At 39.9% G+C, this 26,834-nt stretch overlaps 1 protein-coding gene across 1 annotated transcript in view; it reads left to right on the top strand.

Moving 5' to 3' along the window:
- The window catches only part of ABCA13 (ATP binding cassette subfamily A member 13), a 509,835-nt gene that overhangs the window by 55,450 nt on the left and 427,551 nt on the right, over nt 1-26,834 (top strand). Inside the window, exons 7-15 of the mRNA XM_032758123.2 lie at nt 197-327; nt 4,343-4,476; nt 9,539-9,703; nt 11,160-11,359; nt 14,851-14,978; nt 16,309-16,409; nt 16,660-16,827; nt 19,037-19,242; nt 20,019-20,158. Coding sequence (XP_032614014.1) covers nt 197-327; nt 4,343-4,476; nt 9,539-9,703; nt 11,160-11,359; nt 14,851-14,978; nt 16,309-16,409; nt 16,660-16,827; nt 19,037-19,242; nt 20,019-20,158 — 1,373 coding nt within the window. The remainder of the gene's footprint in view (nt 1-196; nt 328-4,342; nt 4,477-9,538; nt 9,704-11,159; nt 11,360-14,850; nt 14,979-16,308; nt 16,410-16,659; nt 16,828-19,036; nt 19,243-20,018; nt 20,159-26,834) is intronic.

The following is a 26,834-nucleotide window of genomic DNA, read 5'->3' as shown; positions in this document are numbered from 1 at the left end:
ACATTTAGTTACTACTTCAGGGAGTTAGGGTCATATTAAAGCCATAAAGAATGCTGACATGTAAATGGTCCAGCCACATCTTGCAACAGCACTAGGGGCCCAGTCCATGGGATGTAAGTAAACCTAGAATTGATGCTACTTGTTTTGCTAACTACCCACTCATATTGCTTTTTGTTTTGTTTTGTTTTGGTTCTAGTTCCTTAATATCCCTAGAAGATTTAGATTGGCTTCCACTCAACCAAACTTTTTCCCAGGTTTCTGAACTTGTACTGAATGTGACCATTTCGACACTGACATTTCTGCAGCGACATGGAGTAGCACTCACCGGTATGGGTGCCTTGTAGCTATTGCTATATTTCAAAACGTTTAACTACTTAAATTCATTGACAGTTGACATAGAACTAAAATGATATTCAAAATGATTTAATTAAAATTTCAAATTCATAAAAGTATCAATTGTTTCTGTTAATACAAGACAAAAATAGAATAAAAATTTGGAACTCAAAACTGAATGTGACTTTCTACCACTGTTGAAATTCTGCAGTCATTGCTAATATAAATGATATTTTTAAGTTAAAAATAACTGATTTTAAAATTCTTTGACTTTATTTCTTCTAAAATTAGACCTATCACTAGCTCTGTGATTTTAATCTTTCCTTTCTCTAAGCTCCTATTGGGAGGAAATATTTTAAAAATGGCAAAGCTAGTAAGAGGAGGCAGGTTGATGTGGACTTGCAGAGTCCCTAACTAAATAAGCAGCCCTACCACAGGGGAGGGAATGGAATTATATAGCTCTTTTCTTGACCCAGGATATTATTATTTCCTGAATTGCCAATTGAGTCTGAGCATTTTACTTTTAATTACCTTCTTTTCTCTATTTTTCTATCTTTGGCTATTTCTCTAAGGGAAATACATTGAGAGAACAACAAAGTTGGAATTCATCCACTCATCCATTCATCCATCCATTTATCTGTTCATCTGTCCATCCATCCACCCACACATCCATTCATCCATCCATCCATCCATCCATCCATCCATCCATCCATCCATCCACCCACCCATTCACCTACTCACCGACCCACCAACCCATCCATCCATCCATCCATCCATCCATCCATCCACTCACTCATCCATTCATCTATCCATCCATCTACCTCCCCATTCATCTACTCACCAATCCACAAACCCATCTATCTGTTCATTTATTCATTCTCTCATTGAATAAACAATGAGCACTTCCTATGAGCCAAACACTTCCCCAGACAATGGGAACAAAAAGCTGAATAAGACATAGTTCTCCTGTGAGAACACATGGACACAGGGAGGGGAACAACACACACCAGGTCCAGTTGTCGAGTGGGGGGAGAGCATTAGGACAAATAGCTAATGCATGCGGGTGTTAAAACCTAGATGATGGGTTGATAGGTGCAGCAAATCACCATGGAACATGTATACCTATGTAATAAACCTACACGTTCTGCCCTTGTATCCCGGAACTTAAAGTTAAAAAAAAAAAAAGGCATAGTTCTTACTTTCAAGGAAGTCATGTTTAATAAAGGAGAGGGATATGTCAATAATAAAAAACAAACAAACAAACAAAAAACAAAGACCACAGAGTAAGGATCTGACATCTGCTTCAGGAAAAACTTCAAGGAGGAGTTTTGAAGGGTGAGTTGGAGTTTATCAAAGAGATGAGGGAGAATTTCCAGGAAGAGAGAAGACTCTGTGAGATACTTGGGCTTGCTGAGAGCTGTGAATGTTTGACGTTCAGTGTGTCTGAGGTACAGTGGGCAGTAGCAGGGGGTAGCATAGAAAGGAGCCCAGGCCAAAACACAAGTGGCCATGGGAGCAGTAGAGTTAGATCTGCATTATAGAAAAACACTCCTGGGCAGGTGTGAGAAGTGGATTGGAGGCAGGTAGTTCTGGGGTTTAGGATCCTGGGAGCGAGTCTTCCATCAGCCACTTTCTCCTGAGGTCTCAGTCTCCTGAACTATTATTATTATTATTATTATTAGAGATGGAGTCTCACTCTTTTGCCCAGGCTGGAGTGCAGCGGCGAGATCTCGGCTCATTGCAACCTCTCCCTCCTGGGTTCAAGCAATTCTCCTGTCTCAGCCAACCGAGTAGCTGGGACTACAGGCGTGCATCACCACGCCTGGCTGATTTTTGTATTTTTGGTAGAGACATGGTTTCACCATGTTGGCCAGGCTGGTCTCAAACTCCTGACCTCAGGTGATCTGCCCTCCTCGGCCTCCCAAAGTGCTGGGATTACAGGTGTGAGCCACTGTGCCCAGCTCTGAACTATCATACAATGAGATTGTTATACACAGAAATTTCTACAGTCCCATTCAGAATTTTGCTGCTTCATGGAGCAAACTAACATGAAACTCTCTATGGCCCCAAATTTCACCTGTTGCTTCTTTCTTCTTGTTGCTTGTGACTCAGCACCATGAGACCCACATAGAAAGGCCTTTTTTTTTTTTTTTTTTTAGCTTTCTGTAAGAGAAAAGCTAGCTCATTAATGTTTAACTCCATTTTCAGGTTGGGTTAGTTCCACTGGGAACTATTTCTTATGCTGAGAACAAAACCCAGAGGTGGGGTGCGAGATGAATAAAACACCTCATTGAAATCTTCCCAGTGACTTTAATTTAACAAACTCATTTAGAAGCTCAAGTTTTTGTACATCATCCAAATTACAACAACCAATTTGCCTTACAATTGAAAATGTAATTACCGTTAAGAATGTAATTAAAATAAACAATTTTCTGTTAACTCTCCAGCAAGTCAAAGCTAAGGAACGCTATTACAAAACATACTTTGAGAGGTAACTAAAAATTGTCTTCATGTCTCTGGTCTCCAAGAAAAATTCTTTTGCCTGATGAGCCAATTCCAGTGTGAAGAGGAAGGGATGAGTGGCCTCACGTGGCTTTAGGCTACTGGTCCAATTATGTTATGCACTGAAACTGTTAATCTACACATTCTGAATTCTCTGTTGTTTAGCAACAAATTTCTGAATCCAAGTTGTCTTTTACCTTTTGAGAAAGATTTTATATTTTTATAAATATGCTACACTGATGTCACTATTTTTTCTCTCCTTTCTGGAACTCTGTGAATAATTCGAATACCTTCTGAGGCCAGTAGAGATTAATAGTTACAGCTCAGCTTCGGGAGCCAGATCATTTGGGTTTGAATCAGAGACTTAATCTAACAAGTGGGACTCTAAGAAAAAGGGGATAATTACAGCACCTACGTCATAGTGTTGTTGGAGGACTAAGTGAGACCTCCCATGGTATATTCTTAGTCTAGGTCCTAGTACCTCTTCAACATAAAATAAATGCTGGTTTTAATCTCAGACACCAATCCTTTTTCCTCCCATGATGCCATGTAAAGGCAATCAGACTGGAAACAAAAAGTCTTGTATTTCTGGGATTTCCCCCATCTTTAATACCTTCCTGAAGTCCCCCTTGACTTGGTCTGTCTTTGTAAATGTCATGGATTGTGCTTTTTTTTTTTGTAGACTTCACTGCAATTATAAGGATCCTATAAGATAATGCATGTGAAAATGGCTTAACAGTGGCTGGCAGGTGAAGGGGCTCAGTCAATGGGTGCTGAATCACGATCTGAAACAATCTAATTTCTAAATGAAGGTTCAAGGTTCAAACACACCTTGAAATTTATGTGTTTTTATGTTTGCAGTTGCTGAGGCATACTCCCCAGAGATTTTGTCATACCTTGGGGGTCTTCGATTTATATTTTGAATGTGTCACTTCTAGATAGTGCCATGGGTTTTTTGGGTAGCTCATGAATTTTATATGTTGATAACTTGAGTTAGGGGAACTTTCTCTTATGACTTCAAATAATTATTGAGAATACAGTTTTAAAGACTCCATAGTATTTTATGCTATGGATATACTATAATTTATCCTTTCCCTTGATACTAGACACTTAGCTGGTTTTCAATATTTTATCAGTATAGAACCAATAAAATATTGTCGTACCTTAATTTTTGCTCAGATATCTGATCAATCTTCTTGAGAAAGATTTTTAGAAGTCAAATTATTGGGTTCAATGACTTGAATTTTATAAAGCTCTTGAAATATGTTTTAAAATTATCTTCTGGAAATGTTGCAACTATTTGTGCCAGGGAGCATGGGACACCGCACCATTCCCCTATAGCAGCAAGTGTTTACTCTGTTTGCTTTTTCTATTTGATGCCCCAGTGGTGTTTGGTCTTCATTTGCTCTTCCTTTAGAGGTGAAAAAGGTATTTTTTTTCTGAATTACATTAGACATATCAAAATATTCAAACAACTGCTGGTGTAAATCTTTTGTTGTTCCAACAGAGCCAGTTTACCACCTGTCCATGCAGAATATAGTGTGGGATCCACAGAAAGTCCAGTATGATCTCAAATCCCAGTTTGGCTTTGATGATCTTCACACGGAACAGATCCTGAACTATTCAGCTGAACTAAAGGAGGTACACATGCTTGACTGCTTCTCACACCGCTGGGTCTTTCCTGGAGACTGGATCTAGAGCATGCTGCGGGTGCCACAGGAGAGGCAGCCAGACAGGAGAGTTCGGCTAAAACCCGAACTCCTTACACAGAAGAGACCCCTGCTGTCTCCAGCTTTTCTAGAAGTGTCTCTTTCTTCTTACCGTGTAGTTTTATCCCAGAATGGAAAGGCAGCTTGGAAATAATATGACACTTGATTGCTCTGGGAACTAGCAGTGGGATAGGCCAGGTCAAGTGAGGGTGTGAGATTCTGAAGACAGCGCTAGTGGGGTCCAGGTAGGAAGATGGTGCACCAGCTGTAGTGAGTGGGGATACAAGTGGGTGAATTTCCAGGTAAAGAGATAGTTTTCATTAGAAGAGTAGGAGCTGTAGGTTATGGATGCCAGCTGGGTTCACCAAAGTTGAGCCTCTTCCCTAACTAGGTGAAATAAGGGAGTTGGACTGGATGATCGCCAAGACCCAGTTCACTGCTGATATTGCTGAGGTTCTGGGAGATATTTTTTAGTTACAGAGTCCCTTTTGTCACTCCAGCCCATTTGTAGGGCACTTCCGCTTTGCATGGTGCAGGTCCAAGAACTATTCGGGACTTGGAGCTTTGGTCCATAGACTCCACCTCCAGGGTTAGAGCATTTCTGGTGCAGCTCCTAGGTCAGTGTTGAGCTAGGAATGTTTGGAGAGGACCCACTCTCTTCTGTTAGGATCTCAGTCCATGCTGGGTATGTAGATTTTGCTCACTTTTGTGTGAGTTCCCCACAACCTGGTCTTCCCAGATAGCACTTTTCACGTTTCAATGCAGCTAGTTTGTGTTCAGACTGTTGCTTTCAGTATTTAGATTCTGGATCTGTGCTCTCAGTCTCGGGGGTTAGACGGTTGGGTTGCAGCCAGTAGACCCTCTTGCTGGCTTGGTGTTTGAAAAACCAGTTCTACCAGGTAGGTTTAGGCTCCACCAAAGTATACTAAATTTTGTGCTTCTTGTATCCCTGGCACAATTTTATTAATCATCTCACAATTTTATGAACTGTCTACCTACCACAGGACTTGAGATTGTGACCCTTGGGTTTTCTCATGGATGCTGATGTAGATGGAATATGAAACCCCAGTTGGCTGACTTTTATTCTAGTTTTCTCCATCTTTATAACCCCGTTTTCTCATTATATTATCGTTTGAGTGAACTATGTAAAACTTTTACCTTAGAATGTTAATTATATTGAGATTAGAATTAAAAGGAAAGTGATCAGAAAATACCACTGTGTATATCAACAAAGCTCCATGGAAATTGTACATCATGTGTGTGAGCTTTCTATTGCTGCTGTAGCAAGTTACCCCCAACATAGTGCCTTAAGGCAACCGACATTTTCTTTTATCATAGTGTTCTGGAGGTCAGACGCCTGAAATGGTCTCACTGGGCTAGAATCAAGGTGTCTGCAGGGCTGCAGTCCTTCTTGAGGTCAAGGAGACATACTGTTGTGGGGGAGGAAAAATTCTTTTTTCCTCTATTATTTCATCTTCAATGGGATAGATAAACAAGAGGAAAACCAGTTATTGTGTATGTAAGTATGGGAGTTCGCAAAGAGAAATGTGTAGATCTTCCCTGATGACCATTCTGCTTTTCACTTTCAGTACAGTATTCAATAAATTACATGAGATAATAAATACTTTATTATAAGATAAGTTTTGTGTTAGATTATTTTTCCAATTGTAGGCTAATGTATGTGTTCTGAGCACAGTTCAGGTAGGCTAGGTTAAGTTTGGTTATGTTTTGAGGTTGGGTGTACTAAATGTGTTCTTGGCTCATGATATTTTCAAGTCACGATGGGTTGATGAGGATGTAACCTCATTGTAGATCAAGGATCACCTGTGTTTTAAGGAAGCAGCCAGATTATTAAGGCTTACATGCCATCCAAGGCTATCTATACAAAGGAAAGGGGGTTTTGGGTTTCTGAGTAGCAAGGCAAGTTATGGGAAGGTGAGGGGAGGAAATATATGGTGAATGAGTTATCCTGTTTTGCAGAGAAATCTCCCAGGTGATCAGAGTTATTTGGAGAAGCAGCTCTCTTTCTGGTAGGAGACATCTTTACAGTTGAAAATTATCTTAATAATGTAAATTTTCCTTATAAATCTAAATTTCCTTTACCAAAAGGAAATTTATACTCTATTTTTAAACGGTTATGGAATGGTAAGAAGTTTTTCCTGCCTCTGCTGGTTTTCAGTTTGTCTTTAGCTCAAAATAATCCATATGCCAAAGAAACATACTTTGGGGTGGCATATTCTGTTTTCTTGCTTTTTCCAGCTTCTAGTGGCCATCCACATTCCTTGGGTCTGAGCCTCTTTCTCAATCATCAAAGCCAGTAATGGCAGGTCTAGTCCTTCTCATATCCCATCACTTGGGCACTGACATTTTTGCCTCCTTTCTCCAATAAGAACCCTTGTGGTTACACTGGGCTCACCAGGTTACCCAGAATAATCTCCCATCTCAAGGCCAGGTGATAAGCAGCCTTAATTTCATCTGCAGCCTTAAATCTCACTTGCCATACAACATAACATATTCATGGGCTTTTGGGATTGGGACATGGACATCTTGGGGTACCATTGCCTGCTTCTCACCCTTTGTAAATGTAATTGCCTGGTGAGCTCTTCCTGCCCACTGCACAGACAAAACCAATTCACTGAGACTGCAGTATTGCAGTAGAGAAAGGGTTTAATTAATGCAGAGCTAGCCAAGGGAAAGAACTGGAGTTATTACTCAAATCAGCCTCCTTGAGAACTCAGAGGCTAGGGTTTTTGTTTTGTTTTGTTTTGTTTTTTTTGGATAATTTGGTGGGCAGGGGACTAGCAAATGAGTTCTGCTGATTGGTTGGGGATGAAATCACAAGGATGTGGAAAAATGCAAAAGTCTGAAAAACGTCTCAAAAGACCAATCTTGGGTTTGACAATAGTGATGTTATCTATAGGAGCAATTGAGGAAGTCACATATCTTGTGATCTTTGGCCCCATGACTCCTGAGCAGCGAGGGATTATAGAAGGCAAGCTAGGGACCAGTGGCTGGTTATCATTTAGCTACACCTACATTTTAGCAGCATTCAAGCCCCTCCCATAATCTTAATCTTGTGGCCTTTTATTAGTCTTACAAGGGCAGGTTCTGTACCTGATAAATGAGGGGATTCATCTTAGGGAGGGACTACTATCAAGCTTGCTAAAAAGTTAAACTACAAACTAAATTCCTCCCATGGTTAGCTTGGTATATGCCTAGGAGTGAGCAAGGACAGCCAGCCTCTGAGGCTAGAAGCAAGGTGGAGTCAGCCATGCTAGACTTCTCTCACTCTCATAATCTGCAAAGCTGGTTTCACAGGGCTCTTTCCATCTGCATCAGCCTGTGTGCCTAGGCCCTCCCTGGGGTCTGTCTGACTCCTGACCCTGTCACTCTCTGGGCCTGCTGGGGGCCTCAGCACATGCTGCCCCTGCAAGAGAATATTCCTCCTCTTTCCCTGCCTCTGCTTCCCGAATTGGAAAATGATTTATCTAACCTCACATCCTCTGTGGATCTCCTGTGACCTCACTTCAGCCTCTGCCTCTACTTCTTCAACCTTCCATAATAGGGCATGTCCCAGGGAACCTGACGGCTACATATCTGCCTCTCATAGACTGTGAGCATCTGAGTGGGGACTTGGCCTTATCTATCTAACATGATACATGGTATTGTTGATTATTTTTAATTAAGGGAAAAAAATAGAACAAAACATCAGGGACCTTGTGCTTTGACAGTCACAGGTTAATATTTTAAATCCTGATCTTAAAAGAACCTAAAAGTGAACACATGGGACTAAAATTAAGCTTTCTGACTATTGTCATTGTTTAGTCAATTCAGGCTGTGATAACAAAAGACCGTAGACTTGTAAACAACAGAAATTTATCTTGCTGTGTCCTCACATGGTAGAAGGGGTAAGGGAACTCCCTGGGTCTCTTTTATCAGGGTGCTAATCCCATTCACAAGTGTTCACCCTCATGATCTGACCAGCTCCCCAGGGCCCCACCTCCTTATACCATCACTTTGGGGGCTAGGATTTCAAAATATGAATTTTGGCAGAGAGTCCACAAGCATTTAGACCATGGCAGTCATCAACAGAATCTCTCTTAAAGATGGCATTATAATTGTTGTAAAATGATGTAATATGGGAATGTGCTTCATTATATCACAAACATAAGTATTTACAAAGCAGTGTTAGAGGAACTCTGTTGAAGTTGAAGTTCTTTTTTTTCTTTTTCTTTAAGACGGAGTCTCACTCTGTCACCCAGGCTGGAGTACAGTGGCGCAATCTCCGCTCACTGCAAGCTCTGCCTCCTGGGTTCACGCCATTCTCCTGCCTCAGCCTTCTGAGTAGCTGGGACTACAGGTACCCACCACCATGCCTGGCTAATTTTTTGTTTTTTTTAGTAAAGGCAGGGTTTCACCGTGTTAGCCAGGATGGTCTCGATCTCCTGACCTTGTGATCCACCTGCCTCGGCCTCCCAAAGCGCTGGGATTACAGGCGTGAGCCACCGCACCCGGCCACTGTGTTGAAGTTCATGTATAAAATAAAGGAGATTTGGTTCAAAAATGTTAAACAGTTTCTGACCCAGGACTTCAATTGGAATCTTTCCAATTTTATCCACTTTTGATAATCAGAAAAGAAAGTTCTTGGCAAAACAACTTTGTTAGTCCAAAGTATCAATTAAACTGGGCTGACCCATGTTCACTTTTGGCCTGAGAATGAAAAGAAACAAGATTTGATGTCATCTCCATGTCCTTGGCCTGGAGAAACAGCTCTTCCTATTGTTTGTGGATGAAACTGAAAAATACAACCTTTTTTTTTTTAAAACTACCAAGTCTTCCCTCAAGGTAAATCACATAGATATCATCACTTGTTACTTCTTCAATCAAGCAAATATAAGAACTTTTACTATGGCAAGATCGTGGTGTTATTTTTAGAAGAGGAAGGTTCTAGGAAAGGAGCTTTATGTCTAAATATTTTTTCATATTGTTGTCAGATTCCCACAGACAGCTCCTTGGAGAAGATGATGTGTTCAGTCTTGTCCAGCACATCAGAGGATGAAGCTGAGAAATGGGGCCACATTGGAGACTGCCACCCCAAGTGGTCAGAAGCCAAAAACTATCTTGTCCATGCAGTCAGCTGGCTGCGAGTCTACCAACAGGTGCTGTCCCCTCTCTCTATGTTCTGTTCAAAGGTGTGCCAGTTTGAGTGTCCAAATCTGTTCTCCTCCCCTGCCCTGCCATGTTTACTGTTGGATTTTATGTCCCTCCAAGGAAAGGGCCTTAGGAGCCCCGCATCCTGGCCATTGAGTGCACCTTGTCCCATGTGCATCAACTGGCTCCAGCTCCATAGGCCTAGGCCCTCAACAGTCATCACCAAACAGTCCATCCTAGGCTTGCACACACACCTTGGCAACTCAGAAGTTCCTAGATCCGTGCTCTGTTATTGGTGCATGAGATTGCCCTGGAGTACTTTGACCAGCTCTTTGGACATTTGCATGCTAGCATTGGGCATCCCTCTAGCACTTTGAGCTCTAGACTGGCCTTGTTTCTTCACTCTGGTTTTGACCAGAAGCTCTGTGCACAAACAGTGACTGTGATTTCAGTGACCGTAATTTAACAACACGAAGGGAGGCTCTAGTCTATCTTTACAGAGATGTTGGTGTGGGGCACAGTGCCTGAGTGATTAGATTGCTCCTGGCCTCAGAAGCTCATGGAGCCCTGGCTGTTTCACAGCTTTGTGCTTCTTGGGGAGGTTTTGGAGACTGTGAGGCAGAGCTCCCCTGGCAGTCACTTCCCATTTGTTTTATCAGGCTTTGCCGTCTCTGTCTCATGTTTTTCCTTAAATAACACACCTCTTTAACTTTGTTCCCTGCTAATATGTGTCATGTATAAAGGCCAAAATCTCAAATAGAAGATAAAACATCGTTAAAAATATATAGGTGTTGTCATCCGCTTCTTGGCACTAAAATCATCCAACACTAAAATAATCAAGGGACAGTGCTGAAATGACCAGCATCCAATGGTCTAGTGGACACACTTGCTTTGTGCATTATCTGGGTAACATAACTCATGGTTAATTAAGGCATAGTTAGCACATACACATGCACATCCTGCACCTCTCCATGCTATTAGGCTTGGGCAAGAATGATCTATTTTTGTGTAATGTTGATGATAAACCACATTGCTAATTGACTTCAGTATCATCCTCCCCATGTCCATGTCATAAAATGGCACTTAGTAACAATGTATTAACTTTGGTATATATTTAAAAATATGCAAATATATTTATGCTATCCTAAATATGTTCGTTTAGGTTTTAAATTATATTTCATTTGTTTAGAGGTGTATGTTATTCCCTTCTTTTTCTCTTTGGGGGAAAAAAGAGAAATAAGGCAGAGATTATAAAGTTGTGTGCATCCATTGTTGCAACATGAAATCTTTAATTTCTGAGTAGAAATTAAATCATACTGCAATTGCTAACAGACATTTTAATTTACCAAAAAATAAAGATTGGCTGTCTGTCATCTAGAGTGATATGTTAATATTTCTTAACTAAATACTGTTCTTTCCAATTTGCTATTATTAATGCTAGTATTTTGGTTTCCGAATTTGTAGGTGTTTGATCAGTGGCAACAGGGTAGCCTGCTTCAGAAGACACTCACAGGCATGGGCCATAGTCTGGAGGCTCTCAGGAATCAGTTTGAAGAACAGAGCAAGCCCTGGAAGGTGGTGGAAGCTCTGCACACTGCGCTGCTCCTGCTGAATGACAGCTTGGCAGCAGATGGCCCAAAAGATAATCATATATTTCCAAAGATGTAAGTCGCATTTCCCTGTTTGATTATTGATTAGGTAGATGACGCAGAATGTTAAAGAGTGAATGATGATACTGTTAGAAACACATTCTGTAAAACTACAGCTAAACAATGAATTTCTAATTAGCAAATGGGAAATCAGAGGCTTTCATTGTGGACCATCACAAGGATAGAAGTCTTGGCAGCACTCTGGATGCCTATTCAGAGGCTGCAATCGACCGAATACGGGAGCAATATTTGAGAAGGTGTCAGTTTCCTGGATTTTAGATTTTATGTCTTTGGCATTTGTTTAAAAATGAATAAATACATTTCGGAGGCATTTTTATGTACAGGACTACCTTACATGAGTAGCTCTTTTCCTAGAATCTTCCTCTTCAAAAAATATGTTTTTATATTTACTTAAAGATTTTGTATAGTTGAAGTGTTTACGTAAGGTCCGGACATATTTTAGAAGTAGGAAATGGTGGAACTTGTTTCTTCCTTTTTAAGATAACCACAATTTATTCACCAAAATAGCCGACTAGATCTTTTTCCTCAGTAGGTGTGGCAGTTTGTAGTAACTTGAATTTTATTATCCTTCTGAAGTTAAGGCTCTCTTTGGAAAATAACAATATGATTTCTCAATATTATCTCAAAAATGTTCATTTCAAACCAGGTCACACAAATTCTTGCTCTCTGTGTACCATGAAGGAGAGTTGTGATGACAGAATTGGATAGGGCCATATTGTGTTATTATGATTACTTAAGAAATAGCAATTCTAAACACTTCCAATTCTTTCACATTTTCTGGAGCTGTTAGCAAACAGGATCTTGCTTTTGAAGGTCCTATTTCCTAACTTTTACTTAAGAGATGTTCTGGGGCATGAGGTGCTTGTGCTAAAGGCAGAAATATAGTTCCCTATCAGGGCCATAAAAGCTATAGGAGGATGGATGCAGGGAGCCAGCAAAGATTCCTTGAAGCAGTGTCCTAGGCAAAGGGCAAGGACAAAACCTCTGTCATAAATGAACAAATGCAGGGACATTGCATTGGGGATATCGAAAACCTCCCTGCTGGTCTGTTAACTTCATGCACATTAATAGAAACACCACATTAAGTCACCGTAATTATCCTACAAATCTCGAATGCCCCCTGGCACTTTAGCCTAGGATTTTGCCTGTTCTGTGCCAGGCCAGGGGATTGAAGCCCCAGGAAGCTGTACCTGGCTCTTAGTCCTACAGAGATTGGGGAAGCTGAAGACTACACCACACTCTAGGTACAAAGCTAGGATAGCCCACATTCTTCTGCCCCCATATAAAATTTCCACACATTCTCAGTGCCAGGAAGATGAGGCCCAAACACTGGCTTTGCTATCCACCTGCTGTTTTTTTTTTTTCTTTGTTTTGTTTTGTTTTGCTTTGAGACAGAGTCTCGCTCTGTTGCCCAGGCTGAAGTGCAATGGCACAATCTTGGCTCCCCGCAACCTCCACCTCTCAGACTCAAGTGATTCTCCTGCTTCAGCCTCCTGAGTAGCTGGGATTACAGGCTCACACCACTACTGCCCAGCTAATTTTTGCATTTTTAGTAGAGACAGGGTTTCACCATATTGGCCAGGCTGGTCTTGAACTCTTGGCATCAAGTGGTCTGCCCTCCTCTGCCTCCCAAAGTGCTGGAATTCCAGGCATGAGCCACCGCACCTGGCCCCCTTCAGCCTTCTTTAAATCTTTCTGAGATTCACACGCACCCTTAGCAGAAAACTGTATATCTTTTATCATTAGCTTTGGTCCAAGAAACCCCATCCCTTTTTTCCTACCTTGTCTCCATAGCGAATTGTTCATATCTTTTTCTCTTCCTCAACCGCAAAGTTCACCCAAAATAAATGGAAATCACACCAGACTCTCAGTTTTCTACTGAATTCTTCGTGTGATTACAGACTGCCTTTTCTCCTCCAGGTTCTGTCTGGTTCCTGCCCATGTCCCTGCAGTTGGGGTGGCTGAGGTGTGGGAGCTCTTCACCCAGGCTCTAGCAGATAGCGTGGACTTTGGCAAGGCAAGGACTCACAGAGGTGCCTCTGGGCCCTCCAGCAAGGACTCACCCTTCAATGTCACATGCTGTTGTGAATGTGAAGTGGGGGGAATAGTCCCCAGGGTCTGGCCATGTGGTTGCTTGTCAGAGTTTAAAGAGACTTGACAGTAAGATCCAGGTTCCAAGCCACACAGCATTTCTTTTTTGTTTGGGGAACATAAAATAATCTCTCTTTCTCACTTTCTAGTTCTTTCCAGGAGCCACTCTGCTTCCTTCTCAGTGTAATCCAGTCAGAGCAACGACTAACCTAAGCCCAGTTCATTCTGCAGATGGCCAGGTCCAAAAGCCATGTGTCTAGCTTCACTCTAGCATGAGGTGTCAGGAGTCTGGTCAGCAGCCAGAAAGCCCAAGCACGTGGCTGTGATGGAGCAATTGCTCCGCCTTGTAGGGTTATGACATGGGGATGGGTACCAGTTCCTGCTGGTGTCTCGTAGGAGAATTATCATTGGGACTTTGCTCACTCTCTCTATACCCTCTACAGTGCTCGGGTCCATCAGCTCTCTAGCTAGAGAATAGCAGCAACTATTTATCAAGCCTGTGTTTAACCCCAAACTATCAAGGTGCCATGAAGAGACTGACCACTATGGCACAGAAGTCGAAATGACGCCGGGTGCCCAAAGCTGTGGGATGGCTCCAGCCAGTGGAACATTTTGCTTGGCCTTCAAGTAGCTACATCTCTTTCTGCTTTTCTCTTTTAGTAGCTTGCTTAGTTTATCATGGGTGAGGATTCTGTGTAGTTGCTCAAAGACACAGAAAGCCTGGACTCACCTGCTCTGGGCAGTTCTGCCGCCCACAGTGTGGCTATGCCTTGCTCCTCCATCTCCCATATTTATTCCCAATTTCAGGTTCCTCATGTTATCAAACTCATTTTCTTTCCAGCTTCTCTTCTCAGTTATTTCTTCCGTGTCTGGAGCCCGTTAGTCTGACACTCCAGGGACTATTTGTATTGAGCTGCCTGGCTGGTCGTTCTTCCTTTGACCTTGGAGAATCCTACAGGCATTGCCAATTGGCCCAAGTTGGGACCATTGCGATGGGTCCTGTACACCACCACACACCATCTCTATATTTTGAAACTTTTCTCAAAATATTTTTCTATATCTTATTAACTATAGGCTTCAAGGCAAATGTTTTTAGATCCCATGTGAAACTTTATCCTAACCCTCACTTCTTTTACACATTCCTAGGAACATACTTTTCCATTTTGGGGTAAAGAGAATGCTTAATCCATATTCAGTAGCGAAAGAATCTCCAAATCAGGTGACTCAATGCAATTTGTCAAGAACCTGGTTGTGTGATGAAGTGTGACTTTCAGTCTAGTGAACACACTTTCTCAAAGCAGTGGAATATTTTCCTTTGAACGGAATTTTTATTTCCCTAGTTGGCACTTTGAACTGCTTTTCATTTTATTTCATTTATTTATTTTTGCCCTCAGATTACAGCATCTGTGGAAATTGCAAAGCTTGCTGCAAAACCTGCCCCAGTGGCCGGCACTGAAGAGATTTCTTCAGCTTGATGGAGCTCTCAGAAATGCGATAGCTCAGAATTTACATTTTGTCCAAGGTAAGCTAGCTTTGGTGTTATTTGTCCCTGACTCACTAAGAGTAAATGTGAAATGTATTGGAAAATGGACTTGAAACTGCCTGACACATTGTAAAATTGGGAGATAACTTTGCTGATGTCGTATGCATATTTATGCTTTACTCTGATGCCTTCTAGGGAATTTAAAATACAGCACACCAAGGCTAAATAGACAATGAGGGCACCGTGAAGAGCGCATCCTTCTGTTTTCCTTAAGCCCATGCTGTGGCCTATGACAAGCAGTGTCCTAGGGCTGGGTTGACTTTCACATTCACAGCAGCATCCATGGTTTTTCAGGCTGTAAAGGGACCACAGTGCGTTGTGAATAAGCGAATCTTTTGTATTCTGTTCCTTCTACCACCTCCTCCCACCAATGCTTCTTGATGTCCGGTAGGGAGAGTGTGTTCCCCCTGGGTTTGCAGAATGCCCTTCTTTGAACTTTCTTGACTATGGTGAGCATTATTCCTTCTTCCCTCTTCTGAGGAAGTTGGGTTTGCACTTTTGCCCAGATGGGCTGCAGCCTTTTCATTTTCTCAGGGAGGAGAGGGAAAAAGTGAGGGAAGATGTTACTTATGTTACTTTAGAAGTAAAAACTCATTCTCACTAGTCTTCGGAAAGGATAAAATGATATTACAATGACTCCTGTTTTCCTTTCTAAGGAAGAGAAGAAAATGTATAATAATAGGTCAAGTTTATTTTATTTTTTATTTTTTATTTTTATTTTTTATTATTATACTTTAGGTTTTAGGGTACATGTGCACAATGTGCAGGTTTGTTACATATGTATCCATGTGCCATGTTGTTTTGCTGCACCCATTAACTCGTCATTTAGCATTAGGTATATCTCCTAATGCTGTCCCTCCCCCCTCCCCCCACCCCACAACAGTCCCCGGAGTGTGATGTTCCCCTTCCTGTGTCCATGAGTTCTCATTGTTCAATTCCCACCTATGAGTGAGAACATGCGGTGTTTGGTTTTTTGTCCTTGCGATAGTTTACTGAGAATGATGTTTTCTAGTTTCATACATGTCCCTACAAAGGACATGAACTCATCATTTTTTATGGCTGCATAGTATTCCATGGTGTATATGTGCCACATTTTCTTAATCCAGTCTATTGTTGTTGGACATTTGGGTTGGTTCCAAGTCTTTGCTATTGTGAATAGTGCCGCAATAAACATATGTGTGCATGTGTCTTTAGGTCAAGTTTTTAAAAAATCCATGTTTTCAGGACCCAGTTTATTGATTCACGGCCGTGTGTAGAAGTCAAGCTTACCTACCTTAGGTGAATAATAATCAATTTGTCTACTTTGCAGAAGTCCTCATTTGCCTGGAAACATCAGCTAATGATTTTAAATGGTTTGAACTTGACCAATTGAAACTGGAAAAGGATGTGTTCTTTTGGGAGCTGAAACAGGTAAAGCACAACAAAGAATTATAAATAAGCATTTTTAATAAAATGTTCAAGAAGCTCATGCAATATTCAATTTTGCTCCCTTTGTGAATTGTGCTAGCTAAAAAAGGGAACAATATGCAGGTTTTTCAAAACTTCATGTTGTGTTTAAAATGCTTACAATTGATTATTATATTTGCAGTTCTTGAGCCCATGAAGAGGGTATCTAAGCCTCTTTAAATGTTACTCCTTCCCACTCTTATTAATCTTTTAGATGTTGGCCAAGAATGCTGTCTGCCCGAATGGTCATTTCTCTGAGAAGGAGGTCTTCTTGCCCTCTGGAAACTCCAGCATATGGGGTGGTCTCCAGGGACTACTGTGCTATTGTAACTCCTCCAAGACCAGTGTTTTAAACAAGCTACTTGGTTCAGTAGAGGATGCTGTAAGTATTCTACCATCTTAGCTCTTCTAAGAGCACCAGCTTAAGATTAAATTCACCAAAGATGCTAGTATTTAACCTGGAGTTTCAATGAGAAAAGTTTTGCCATGAGCCCACACACTTAAAGGAAGCTGGCTCTCTGAACTCCAGCTGCCCTTCAGTGCTGGCCCTTCTGTCTGACTGAAAGGTTGTATGCCACCTGCCTGGCCAAAACCTACTTGAAATTCCTCAGACTTTCAAAACATACCACTTCTGCTTTTCGGGCTTCCTGGGTCCTTGATCTGCTTCATTCTTGGCTGCACATGCTAAGAAAAGCAGCGGAGCCTCTCTGGTGATTAGTCAATCCCAGCAAAACTGGGGCTTTGAGTGGTTACAGGGTTTAAAAGTCATGTTCCTCTCATGTAACTGCCCAGGACAATGGGCTACCCCTGTTGAGTGCTCAAGTGGGACTGCAGAATGTTGAACGATTTGTTTGGAAAGATTATTTTGTCAAGTTCCAGCCCTATTGTTCTTACTGAGAATTAAAATTACAATATTTATATTTTTAGAGTTCATTTTTCTCTCTCAGTATTACCTATTTTTTTATATCCTTAAATACCATGGAAATAAAACCAGTGAAATAATGAAACTAGTGAAATATAAATGATGTCTCAGCAAAATGAAAATTGGGATAGTAATTGAATAGTGTGCATAATTCAATCAATGATTTCTTAGCATCTACTCTGTGCATGACGTTATGCTGAAGGGAGTACAAACATGAAGAAGATACTATCTTGGTAGAGAAGGGCAAACAACAATGAGAGCCTTGGAGCTCAGCATCTAGGAGTCTTCCCAAATAAGTCAGTGAGCCTTAGATGAGGTGTAAGATTTGGAAGCAAAGAGAAGTCAGGAGAGGATGCTAAGCAGGCAGAAAAGTGTATGTGAAGGGCTAGGCATGGTAGCTCAGGCCTGTAGTTCCAGCACTTTGGGAGGTCTAGGTGGGCAGATCGTTTGAGCCCAGGAGTTTAAGACCAACCTGGGCAACATAGCTAAACCCCATCTCTACAAAAACAAAAAAACAAAAATTAGCCAGATGTGGTGGCACACGCCTGTAATATCAGCTACTCAGGAGGCTGAGGTGGGAGAATTGCTTGAGCCCAGCAGGTCAAGGCTGCAGTGAGCCATGATCACAACATTGCACTCTAGCCTGGGTGACAATGTGAGACCCTATTAAAAAAATAAAGAACAAAATAGAGAAGAAAAGTGTTTGTGAATGCATGCAGGCACAAAAAACATTACCTGTTTGCAAATACCTTTCTTGCTACTGGATGTTAGCTCTTTCCTGGCAGAAATCCCATCTCAAATTTCTTTTTATCTGTAAAGCCTAGCTTGTAGTCTCATACAAAGCAGGAAACTATATATTTATAGGTTACATATACTTGAGATAGCCTTTTTGATGATGCCTAGGATATATATCACTAACAAATCACCCCAAAGCTCAGTGACCTAAAACAAAACACATTCTTTTCTCTCTCTTCTGACTCTGGGTTGATGGGGCTCAGTGGGGTGGTTCTTCTGATGGTCTTACTGGGCATCATTCATGTAGTTGCAGTCAGATGGCCGTGAGGGCTGGAGTCTGGTTAGTTAGGATACTGAGACGAGGGCCTCTAATTCTCCTCTCAGACTCAATATGTCTCTTCTCCAGGTAACCTCTCCATATGGCCTTTCAGCAGGGTAGCCAGACTTCTGACATGGCTATCCAGGGATCCCACACACAAGCAAGAACAGGCAAGGAGGGAGAGTAGGAGCTGCCACTCCTCAGAGAAGGTAGAACTAGAACTGGCACAATTCACTTCTGCTGCATTCTATGGGTTTATGTGAGCCAGATCTCAGCTTAGAGGAATTGTGGAAGGCGGTACTAAGAGTGAGTCTCTCAGGAGGTCTGGTTCACAGGCTACTTGTCGCAACTAGCTAACACAGATAGCTATGACACTGGGTCCCATCCTACTTTATTATTGGATTAAGTTTTATTTTTGGACTCATTAACCTGAACATGAACAAAGATTCAATTCTAGAACTATAACTTAGATAATTACCATGCCATAGGGCATGATCTTTGATGTACAGTTTGAGTGGACCCTTTGTTAAGTGATACAGGGTAAAGGCTGCGTCTCAAATACTCACATTTGAATTGCTTTATTTATTATAAGCAATATCTTCTTTTCTTGTTAAGGATCATATTTTGCAAGAGGTCATTACTTGGCACAAAAATATGTCAGTTTTAATACCTGAAGAATATTTGGACTGGCAGGAACTTGAGATGGGGCTGTCAGAAGCAAGCCTTTCCTGTACTCGGCTCTTCCTGCTGCTGGGAGTTGATCCCTCTCCTGAGAATAATGTCTTTTCTAGTGACTGTAAGCACCAGCTTGTCTCCACAGTGTAAGTACATGTTTGGTGGGAAACTTATAAACAATTGGGACATCAAAATGATTTCAACTGCCCCTTCTACACAAATGATAGATCAATATGGTAGATTATATTTTGAATAGAAAGAGGTTCAATTTATTTTTAAAATATTAACCTACTGGTACTGCTGGAAAGCATCTAAAAATTGTAAAATATGAAACAGTTCCCTTAATGTTTAACCACTGACTTAATCTTTCATTAGAAATTGAGGATCCCTGGTAAGTCCAAGGTATGCATGTGATTGAAGTTCTTGTTTACTTAGTTACTCAGAAATCGTGCACCACCTACCAATGGGAAGCTTCTCTTGGGAGCTGTAACTCTACAGAAAATTTGCCTTGTTTTTATTTTATGACTCTGTGAATTATATGTGTGATCAATTTTCATTTTCGTTGACTGCTAGGATGTTCTTCGTCAAATATGTCAATAGGGAATACATATTTTCTTAATCTTTAAGTTCACTTCCTGTTATGGCCTTTAATTTTCCTCTTTTTTTTCCTTCTTGATTTATTCTGTCTTATATTTTATATATTCTTATAAATTGCTTTTCCTCATTTTTCAAATCAAGGTAGAGGAGTTTGTAAACAAACTTAAAAAATTAATAGAACTATTTGAAAGATTCTATTTCCTTACATAAGTGGACTGCCATGCATTTGCATATATTTGTTTTTAGAAAAATTTATAATCATCTAACTGTCATCTGCAAGATCATTTTTAAATTTTAATTTTCTCTGGATTCTTTTTGACTGCAGGATATTTCATACACTTGAAAAAGCACAATTTTTCCTGGAACAAGCATATTATTGGAAAGCCTTCATAAAGTTTATCAGAAAGACTTGTGAAGTAGCCCAATATGTAAATATGCAAGAGGGTTTCCAGAACAGACTATTGGGTAAGTCAGTAGTCTAAACTGCAGGAATGGGGGATGCTTTCCCCTTTTAGTGAGGAGACATAATTTCCTGAGAGTCTATCCTATTTAACAAAGTGGGGCTTAAAATGGGTGGCTTTCCAAGCACAATTTGGCATTGTGATTATTTCATATAATTTTTTCTCATCAATTATGACAAGACTTACCAGAAGTCCTGGATTGACTGAGCCATGATGTTCCTGCAAAATTTATAATAGTGACTCCTTTTACTCTCAAGAATGTCCTGGTTTGGGTGATAAATACTTCTATATGCAGACTAGTCATGATCCTACTCACAAGAGTCCAGCTTTTCTGTTGTGGCCCTTCTCACTTTACTTAGCATTAAGATTGATGCTCACACTGGGGACAACACCCCATGAACCTGTAGAAGAAAACACAAACTGTTTTTCTCTATACACACACTCAACACTTCCAACGCTGCTGTGAACATATATGTGGATTTGTTCCACAACAAGCAATTCTCCATTTCTCCGTTGACACTAACTGGGTGTCCTACAATTCAATTCAATTCTTGCACTATCCACCTGGAATTAGCATCAGATCCTACAGGTTAAGGGCTCAGTCCCACAAGATTGTCCCTACTTCAGATGCCAACCCCAAGTCCAGGCTTCCCTTCTCACTTCTGATCAATTGGGTATAAATCAGGATTTCCATGAGCCCCTTATTGCGTTCAATAATTTGCTGGTACAAGTCACAGAATGCAGAAATACAGTTTACTTCCTAGGTTACTGGTTTATTAAGCAGATATAATTTAGGAACAGTAGATGGAAGAAATGCATAGGGGCGAGGTATGTGGGGGCATGGAGCTTCTATGCCCTCTCCAGGCCTACCACCCTCCCAGCACCTCCATGTCCTCATCAACCTACGAGCACTCTGAACACTGTCCTTTTGGGTTTTTATGGAAACTTCCTTATGTAGGCATGATATATTAAATCATTGGACATTAGTGATTGACTCAACCTCCATCCCTCTCTCCCCTACCTAGAGGTTAGAGGGAAGGTAAGGGAATGAGAGGAGAGAGAACCTGAAAGTTCCAACCTTCTAATTACAGGGTTGGTTCCCCTGACAATCAGCCCCTAGTCACCAGTCATTCATTAGCATACATAAACACACTACTTCCTATATTCCAAGGGTCTTAGCAGCTATGTGCCTGCCAGGAAACAATGGCCTAGACCAAATATATATATATATTTTTTATTATGCTAGCAGCTCACCTCCTTCCTTATCAGCTTCATACAACCAAAAGTTCCCTAAAATGTAAATATTATAAACTCATAACTGCGCGATTCACAGGGAGTCCTCCTGTTCCCCAGAGACCTACTTTTTGGAAAGATGCCAGCATGGTAAAACTTGCACTTCTGACCTCTACTTTTTTACTCTAGAGCTGGTTGTATATTTCCATCTCTCCTTGGGAATTATCTTCTGCCCTGGTTTTCCAGCATGCCATGACACTGCTTCATCACAATGGGGTTATCAGCTTCTCCTTAGAAAGCCTGCATCTTGGACGTCAGGGATTTGGAGCAGGAAATGGGAGTTTCTCATTCCTTTTCTGTGGCCATAATGACCTCTTCTTTTTTTATTTCATGCTGTTTTTTAAACTGCTACTTTTAGAGGCTGACAGAGATACTCCCTCTGTAACTCTCAGTTTCAAACCCACATATGGTAAGATGGGCCTTTGCATTTTCTGCAGGTTACACTATAAAACTCTTCTGTATAGCAGCAGTACGGGGTTGATGGTAACTTCTCCAATGAGTTGGCCATATCCTTCTGGGTTGAGTACTCATCCTACACTTTAACTTTCTCCTATACTACCTGTTCCCATTATCACTTATTTTTGCCCACTTCTGACTCTTTTCAGAAACATGCTACAAAGAGTGACATGGAATAGTGGCAAGAAGCTTGTGGTTCAGAAGTCTCAATGATATCGATAATTGCAAATATTTATTGTATTTTCTATGATTAACTTGTTCAATCCTCATTCAACCTGTGAGATAGGTACCATTATGATTTCATTTTCAGATGAGAAAATTGAGGCTCAGAAAGATTTTATTTCTGGCATAGGTCTCAAAAGTATTAAGCATCAAAGTCAAGAATACAAATCCAGGAAGTCTCACTCTGGATCCCGTAAGCTTAACCACTCTACTTTCTTTGGACAGATCCTTGCTGGGGGCTGACCTCTGTGAAAAGGCTTGCTGTATCACAGAAATATAACTAGTCTTATTAAGAAATGGAATTTTTAAAAATTATTTTTACTAAATATGTTTATTATTCTATTAATTTATTTTTTATCTTTATTATTTTCTTTCTTCTCGTAAATTTAGAGTGATTGTTGTTCTTTTTCTTGTTCTTGACTTTCAGATTTTCTTATTTTCTAATAGGTACTTTTAAGACAATAAATTTTGCTCTATGCCGAGCTCTAGGTATATTTCACATATTTTAATATGTCATAGTTTTATTATCAATCAGTTAAAATATTTTCTACTTTTTATCATAATTTCTTCTTTGACTCAGAGTTATTTAGAAGTATATTGCTGGCCGGGCGCAGTGGCTCACACCTGTAATCCCAGCACTTTGGGAGGCCGAGGCGGGTGGATCACAAGGTCAGGAGTTTGAGACCAGCCTGGCCAACATGGTGAAACCCTGTCTCTACTAAAAATACAAAAATTAGCCGGGCGTGGTGGGACACGCCTGTAATCCCAGCTACTCAGGAGGCTGTGGCAGGAGAATTGCTTAAACCCGGGAGGCGGAGGTTGCAGTGAGCCGAGATCGCGTCATTGCACTCCAGCCTGGGCAACAAAAGCAAAACTCTGTCTCAAAAAAAAAAAAAAAAAGGAAGAAGTATATTGCTTAATTTCCAAACATTTGGGGACCTTTTAAGTCACCTTAAAAAATAATTTCAACCTTGGGCCGGGTACGGTGGCTCACGCCTGTAATCCCAGCACTTTGGGAGGCAAAGGCGGGTGGATCACTTGGGGTCAGGAGTTCGAGACCAGCCTGACCAACATGGTGAAATCCTGTCTCTACTAAAAATACAAAAATTAGCTAGGCATGGTTGTGGGTGCCTGTAATCCCAGCTATTCAGGAGGCTGAGGCAGGAGAATCGCTTGAACCCAGGAGGCAGAGGTTGCAGTGAGCCAAGATCATACCACTGTACTCCAGCCCGGGCAACAGAGTAAGATTCCGTCTCAAAAAAAAAAAAAAAAAATTCAGACTTAACTTCCCTTTATTGAGAAAACATATTCTGAATGTTTTAATATTTTGAATTTGTTGAGATATGCTTTATGGCCTATACGGTCATTGATAAATGTATGTGCTCCTCAGAAGAATGTGAATTCTGTCATTGCTGGATAGAGTAGTTTATACTGTTAATTATGTCAAGTATATTAATTGTGTTGCTCAAATCATTCATATCTTATTTGTGTCTTATTTGCTTCTTCTATCAGTTACTAATATAGGTAAATTAAAATTTCCCACTAAGGTGGTAGATTTGTCTATTTTCTTTTTATCAGTATTTGCTGTATATAATTTGAGGTTATATTAATAGGTGCAAAAAATCTACAATAAATATATATTCTTATTGGATGGACTCTTTTCTCATTAGGAAATGACACTCTTGCTCTAGAATTGTTTTTGCCTTAAAAATTGGCATAATCTAATAAAATATTAGTGTTAGTCCTAGCTGGAGCCCTAATGTTTAGCTGAAACACCACTTTAATTAAATTTATTATTAAGTATTTTTCTCTTTTGATGCTATTGAAAATAGAATTGCTTTCCTTTACAGTTGTTAATTGTTAGTGTATAGAAATGCAACTGATTTTTGGATAATGATTTTGCATGTTGCCACTTTGTTGACTTAGTTTATTAGTTCTAACAGTCTTTTTTTGTGTGTGTGTGTCTGGAATATTTAGAGTTTTCTACATATAGGTTTATGTTGTCTATGAAAATAAATAATTTTGTTTGGATGCCCTTCCTTCCCTCCCTCCCTTCCTCCCTCCCTCCCTCCCTCCCTCCCTCCCTTCCTTCCTTCTTCCCTCCCTCCCCCCCTCCCTCCCTCCTCCCTTCCTTCCCTTCTTCCATTTCTTTTCCTTCTTCACTTCCCTTTCTTCCTTCCTCCCTCCCTCCTCCCTTCCCTTCCCTTCCCTTCCCTTATTTCCTTTCTTTCCTTTCTTTCTCCTAATTGTTGTGGCTAGAACTTCCGGTACTATGTTGAATACAAGTGGCAAAAGTGGCACCCTTGCCTTGTTTCTGCTCGAAGTGGAAACACTTTGTCTTTTACCATTGAGTATGATGTTTGCTGCGGGCTTTTCATTATGGTTTTATTATGTTGAGGTAGTGTTCTATTCCTAGTTTGTTAAGTGTTATGAAATGGTGTTAAATTTTGTTAAAACTTTTTTTCTGCATCAATTGAGATGATTATGTGTTTTCTGTCCTTCATTCTGTTTGTGTGGTATATTGCATCGATTTATTTTTGTGTGTTGAATTATCTTTGCATTATAAGAATAAATGCTACTTGTTCATGATGTATAATCCTTTTAATTAATTCTTTTTTTTTTGCTATTGAGTTCTGTTTTTGTTTTATTTTGTGTTTGTGTTTGCTTTTTATTTTCATAGGTTTTTGGGGAACAAGTGGTATTTGGTTACATGAATAAGTTCTTTAGTGGTGATTTCTGAGATTTGGGTGCACCATCACCCTAGCAGTATATACTATACCCAATTTGTAGTCTTTTATCCTTCACCTGCTACCCTTTCTCTGCCACCTTTTCCCCCTGAGTCCCCAAAGTCCATTGTATCATTGTTATGCCTTTGCATCCTCATAGCTTAGGTACCACTTAGGAGTGAAAACATACAATGTTTGGGGTTTTCCATTCTTGAGTTACTTTACCTAGAATAATGGTCTCTAATTCCATCCAGGTCACTGTGAATGCCATTATTTTGTTCCTTTTTATGGTTCAATAGTATTCCATAGTATATATGTATACCACAATTTCTTTATTCACTAGTTGATCGATGGGCATTTGGACACGTTCCATATTTTTGCAATTGCGAATTAAGCTGCTATAAACATTTGCTATTGAATTCTATTTGCTAGCATTTTGATGGTGTTTTTGCATCAGTGTTTATCAGGGATATTGGTCTATACTTTTCCTTTCTTGTGCTATCTTTGTCTGGCTTTGGTCTCAGGGTAAAGCTGAACTCACAGCATTTGAAAGTGTTTTCTTTTCTTCATTATTTTGGAAGAGTTTGAGGAGGATTCATGTTAATTTTTCTTTAAATATTTGGTAGAATTTACCAGTGAAGCTGTTTGGGTTCTGGGATTTTGATGGTTGGGAGATTTTTTATTACTAACTCAAGCTCCTTCCTAGTTATTAGTCTGTTCTGATTTTCTTTTCTTTTTTTTTTTTTTTCATAAATCCATCTTGGTAGACGGGTCACTCTAGGATCTTACCCACTTCCTCTAGGTTATCCAAATTTTGATATGCAGTTATTCATAGTATTCTCCAGTAATCTTTTTATGTCTATAAAACCAGTTGTAATGCCCATTTTTGTGTCTGATTGTAGTTATTGGAGCCTTCTCATATTTTTCTTTGTCAATCTGGATAATAATTTGTCAATATTGTTGATCTTTTAAAATAATCAACTTTTGGTTTTGTTGATTCTCTCATTTATATTTCATTTATCTCTGTTCTAATAATTAGTAGTTCCTTCTGCTAGCTTTGGGTTCTTCATCCTTAAGGCATAACGTTCAGTTAATAATTTGTGATCTTTTCTTTAAGTGTAAACATTCACAGCTTTATGTGTTTCTCTTAGTGCTGTTTCGCCTATGTCTCATTAAGTTTTGGTGTGTTGTATTTTATTTTCAATTATCTCACAATATTTTCTAATTTCCCTTGTAATTTCTTCTTTGACCTATTTGGGAGTGCATTATTGAATTTCCCCATATTTTTCAGTTTTGTTTCTACTATTAATTTCTAGTTTCATTATATTGTAATAAGAAAACACACTGTATTATTTAAATCTTTTAAAATATATTAAGACTTGTTTTGTAGCTTAACATGTAGTTTATCTTGGAGAATGTTCTATGTAGACTTGAGAAAAATATGTATTGTGCTGCTGTTGAGTGGACTATTTTGTACTGTTTGTTAGGTCTAATTTTTCTGTAGTGTTGTTCAATTTCTCTATTTCCTTTTTCTTTTTTTTCTTACTGATGTTTTGTTTGGTTTTTCTATCTATTACTAAAAGTGGGGTACTGAAGTCTGCTACTATTATAGTAGAACTGTTATTTTTCTCTTCAATTCTGTCAATGTTTGCTTCATTTACTTAGGATCTCTGATGTTTGGTGCATAGATATTAATAATTATTTTATCTGTTTTGGTGAATTGATTCTTTTATCATTATATAATGTCCTTCTTTGTGTCTTGTAACAGTTTTTGACTTAAAGTCTATTTGTCTGATATTGGTAGGGATGCCTTATTCTCTTTTGGTTACTATTTTCATGAAATATCTTTTCCCACTCTTTCTCTGTTGACTTATGTGTGTCCTTAGATCCAAAGTGCTTCTCTTGAAGACAGCATGAAGTTGGATCATATATTTTCATTCATTATACTAATTTGTGTCTTTTGACAGGGGAACTTAATCCATT

This window comes from Hylobates moloch, unplaced genomic scaffold (assembly GCF_009828535.3).
Source record: "Hylobates moloch isolate HMO894 unplaced genomic scaffold, HMol_V3 SCAFFOLD_1, whole genome shotgun sequence".
Classification (NCBI taxonomy): Eukaryota; Metazoa; Chordata; class Mammalia; order Primates; family Hylobatidae; genus Hylobates; species Hylobates moloch.
Note: the sequence above shows the minus strand (reverse complement) of the source record. Positions and strands in the feature narration are given on the sequence as shown.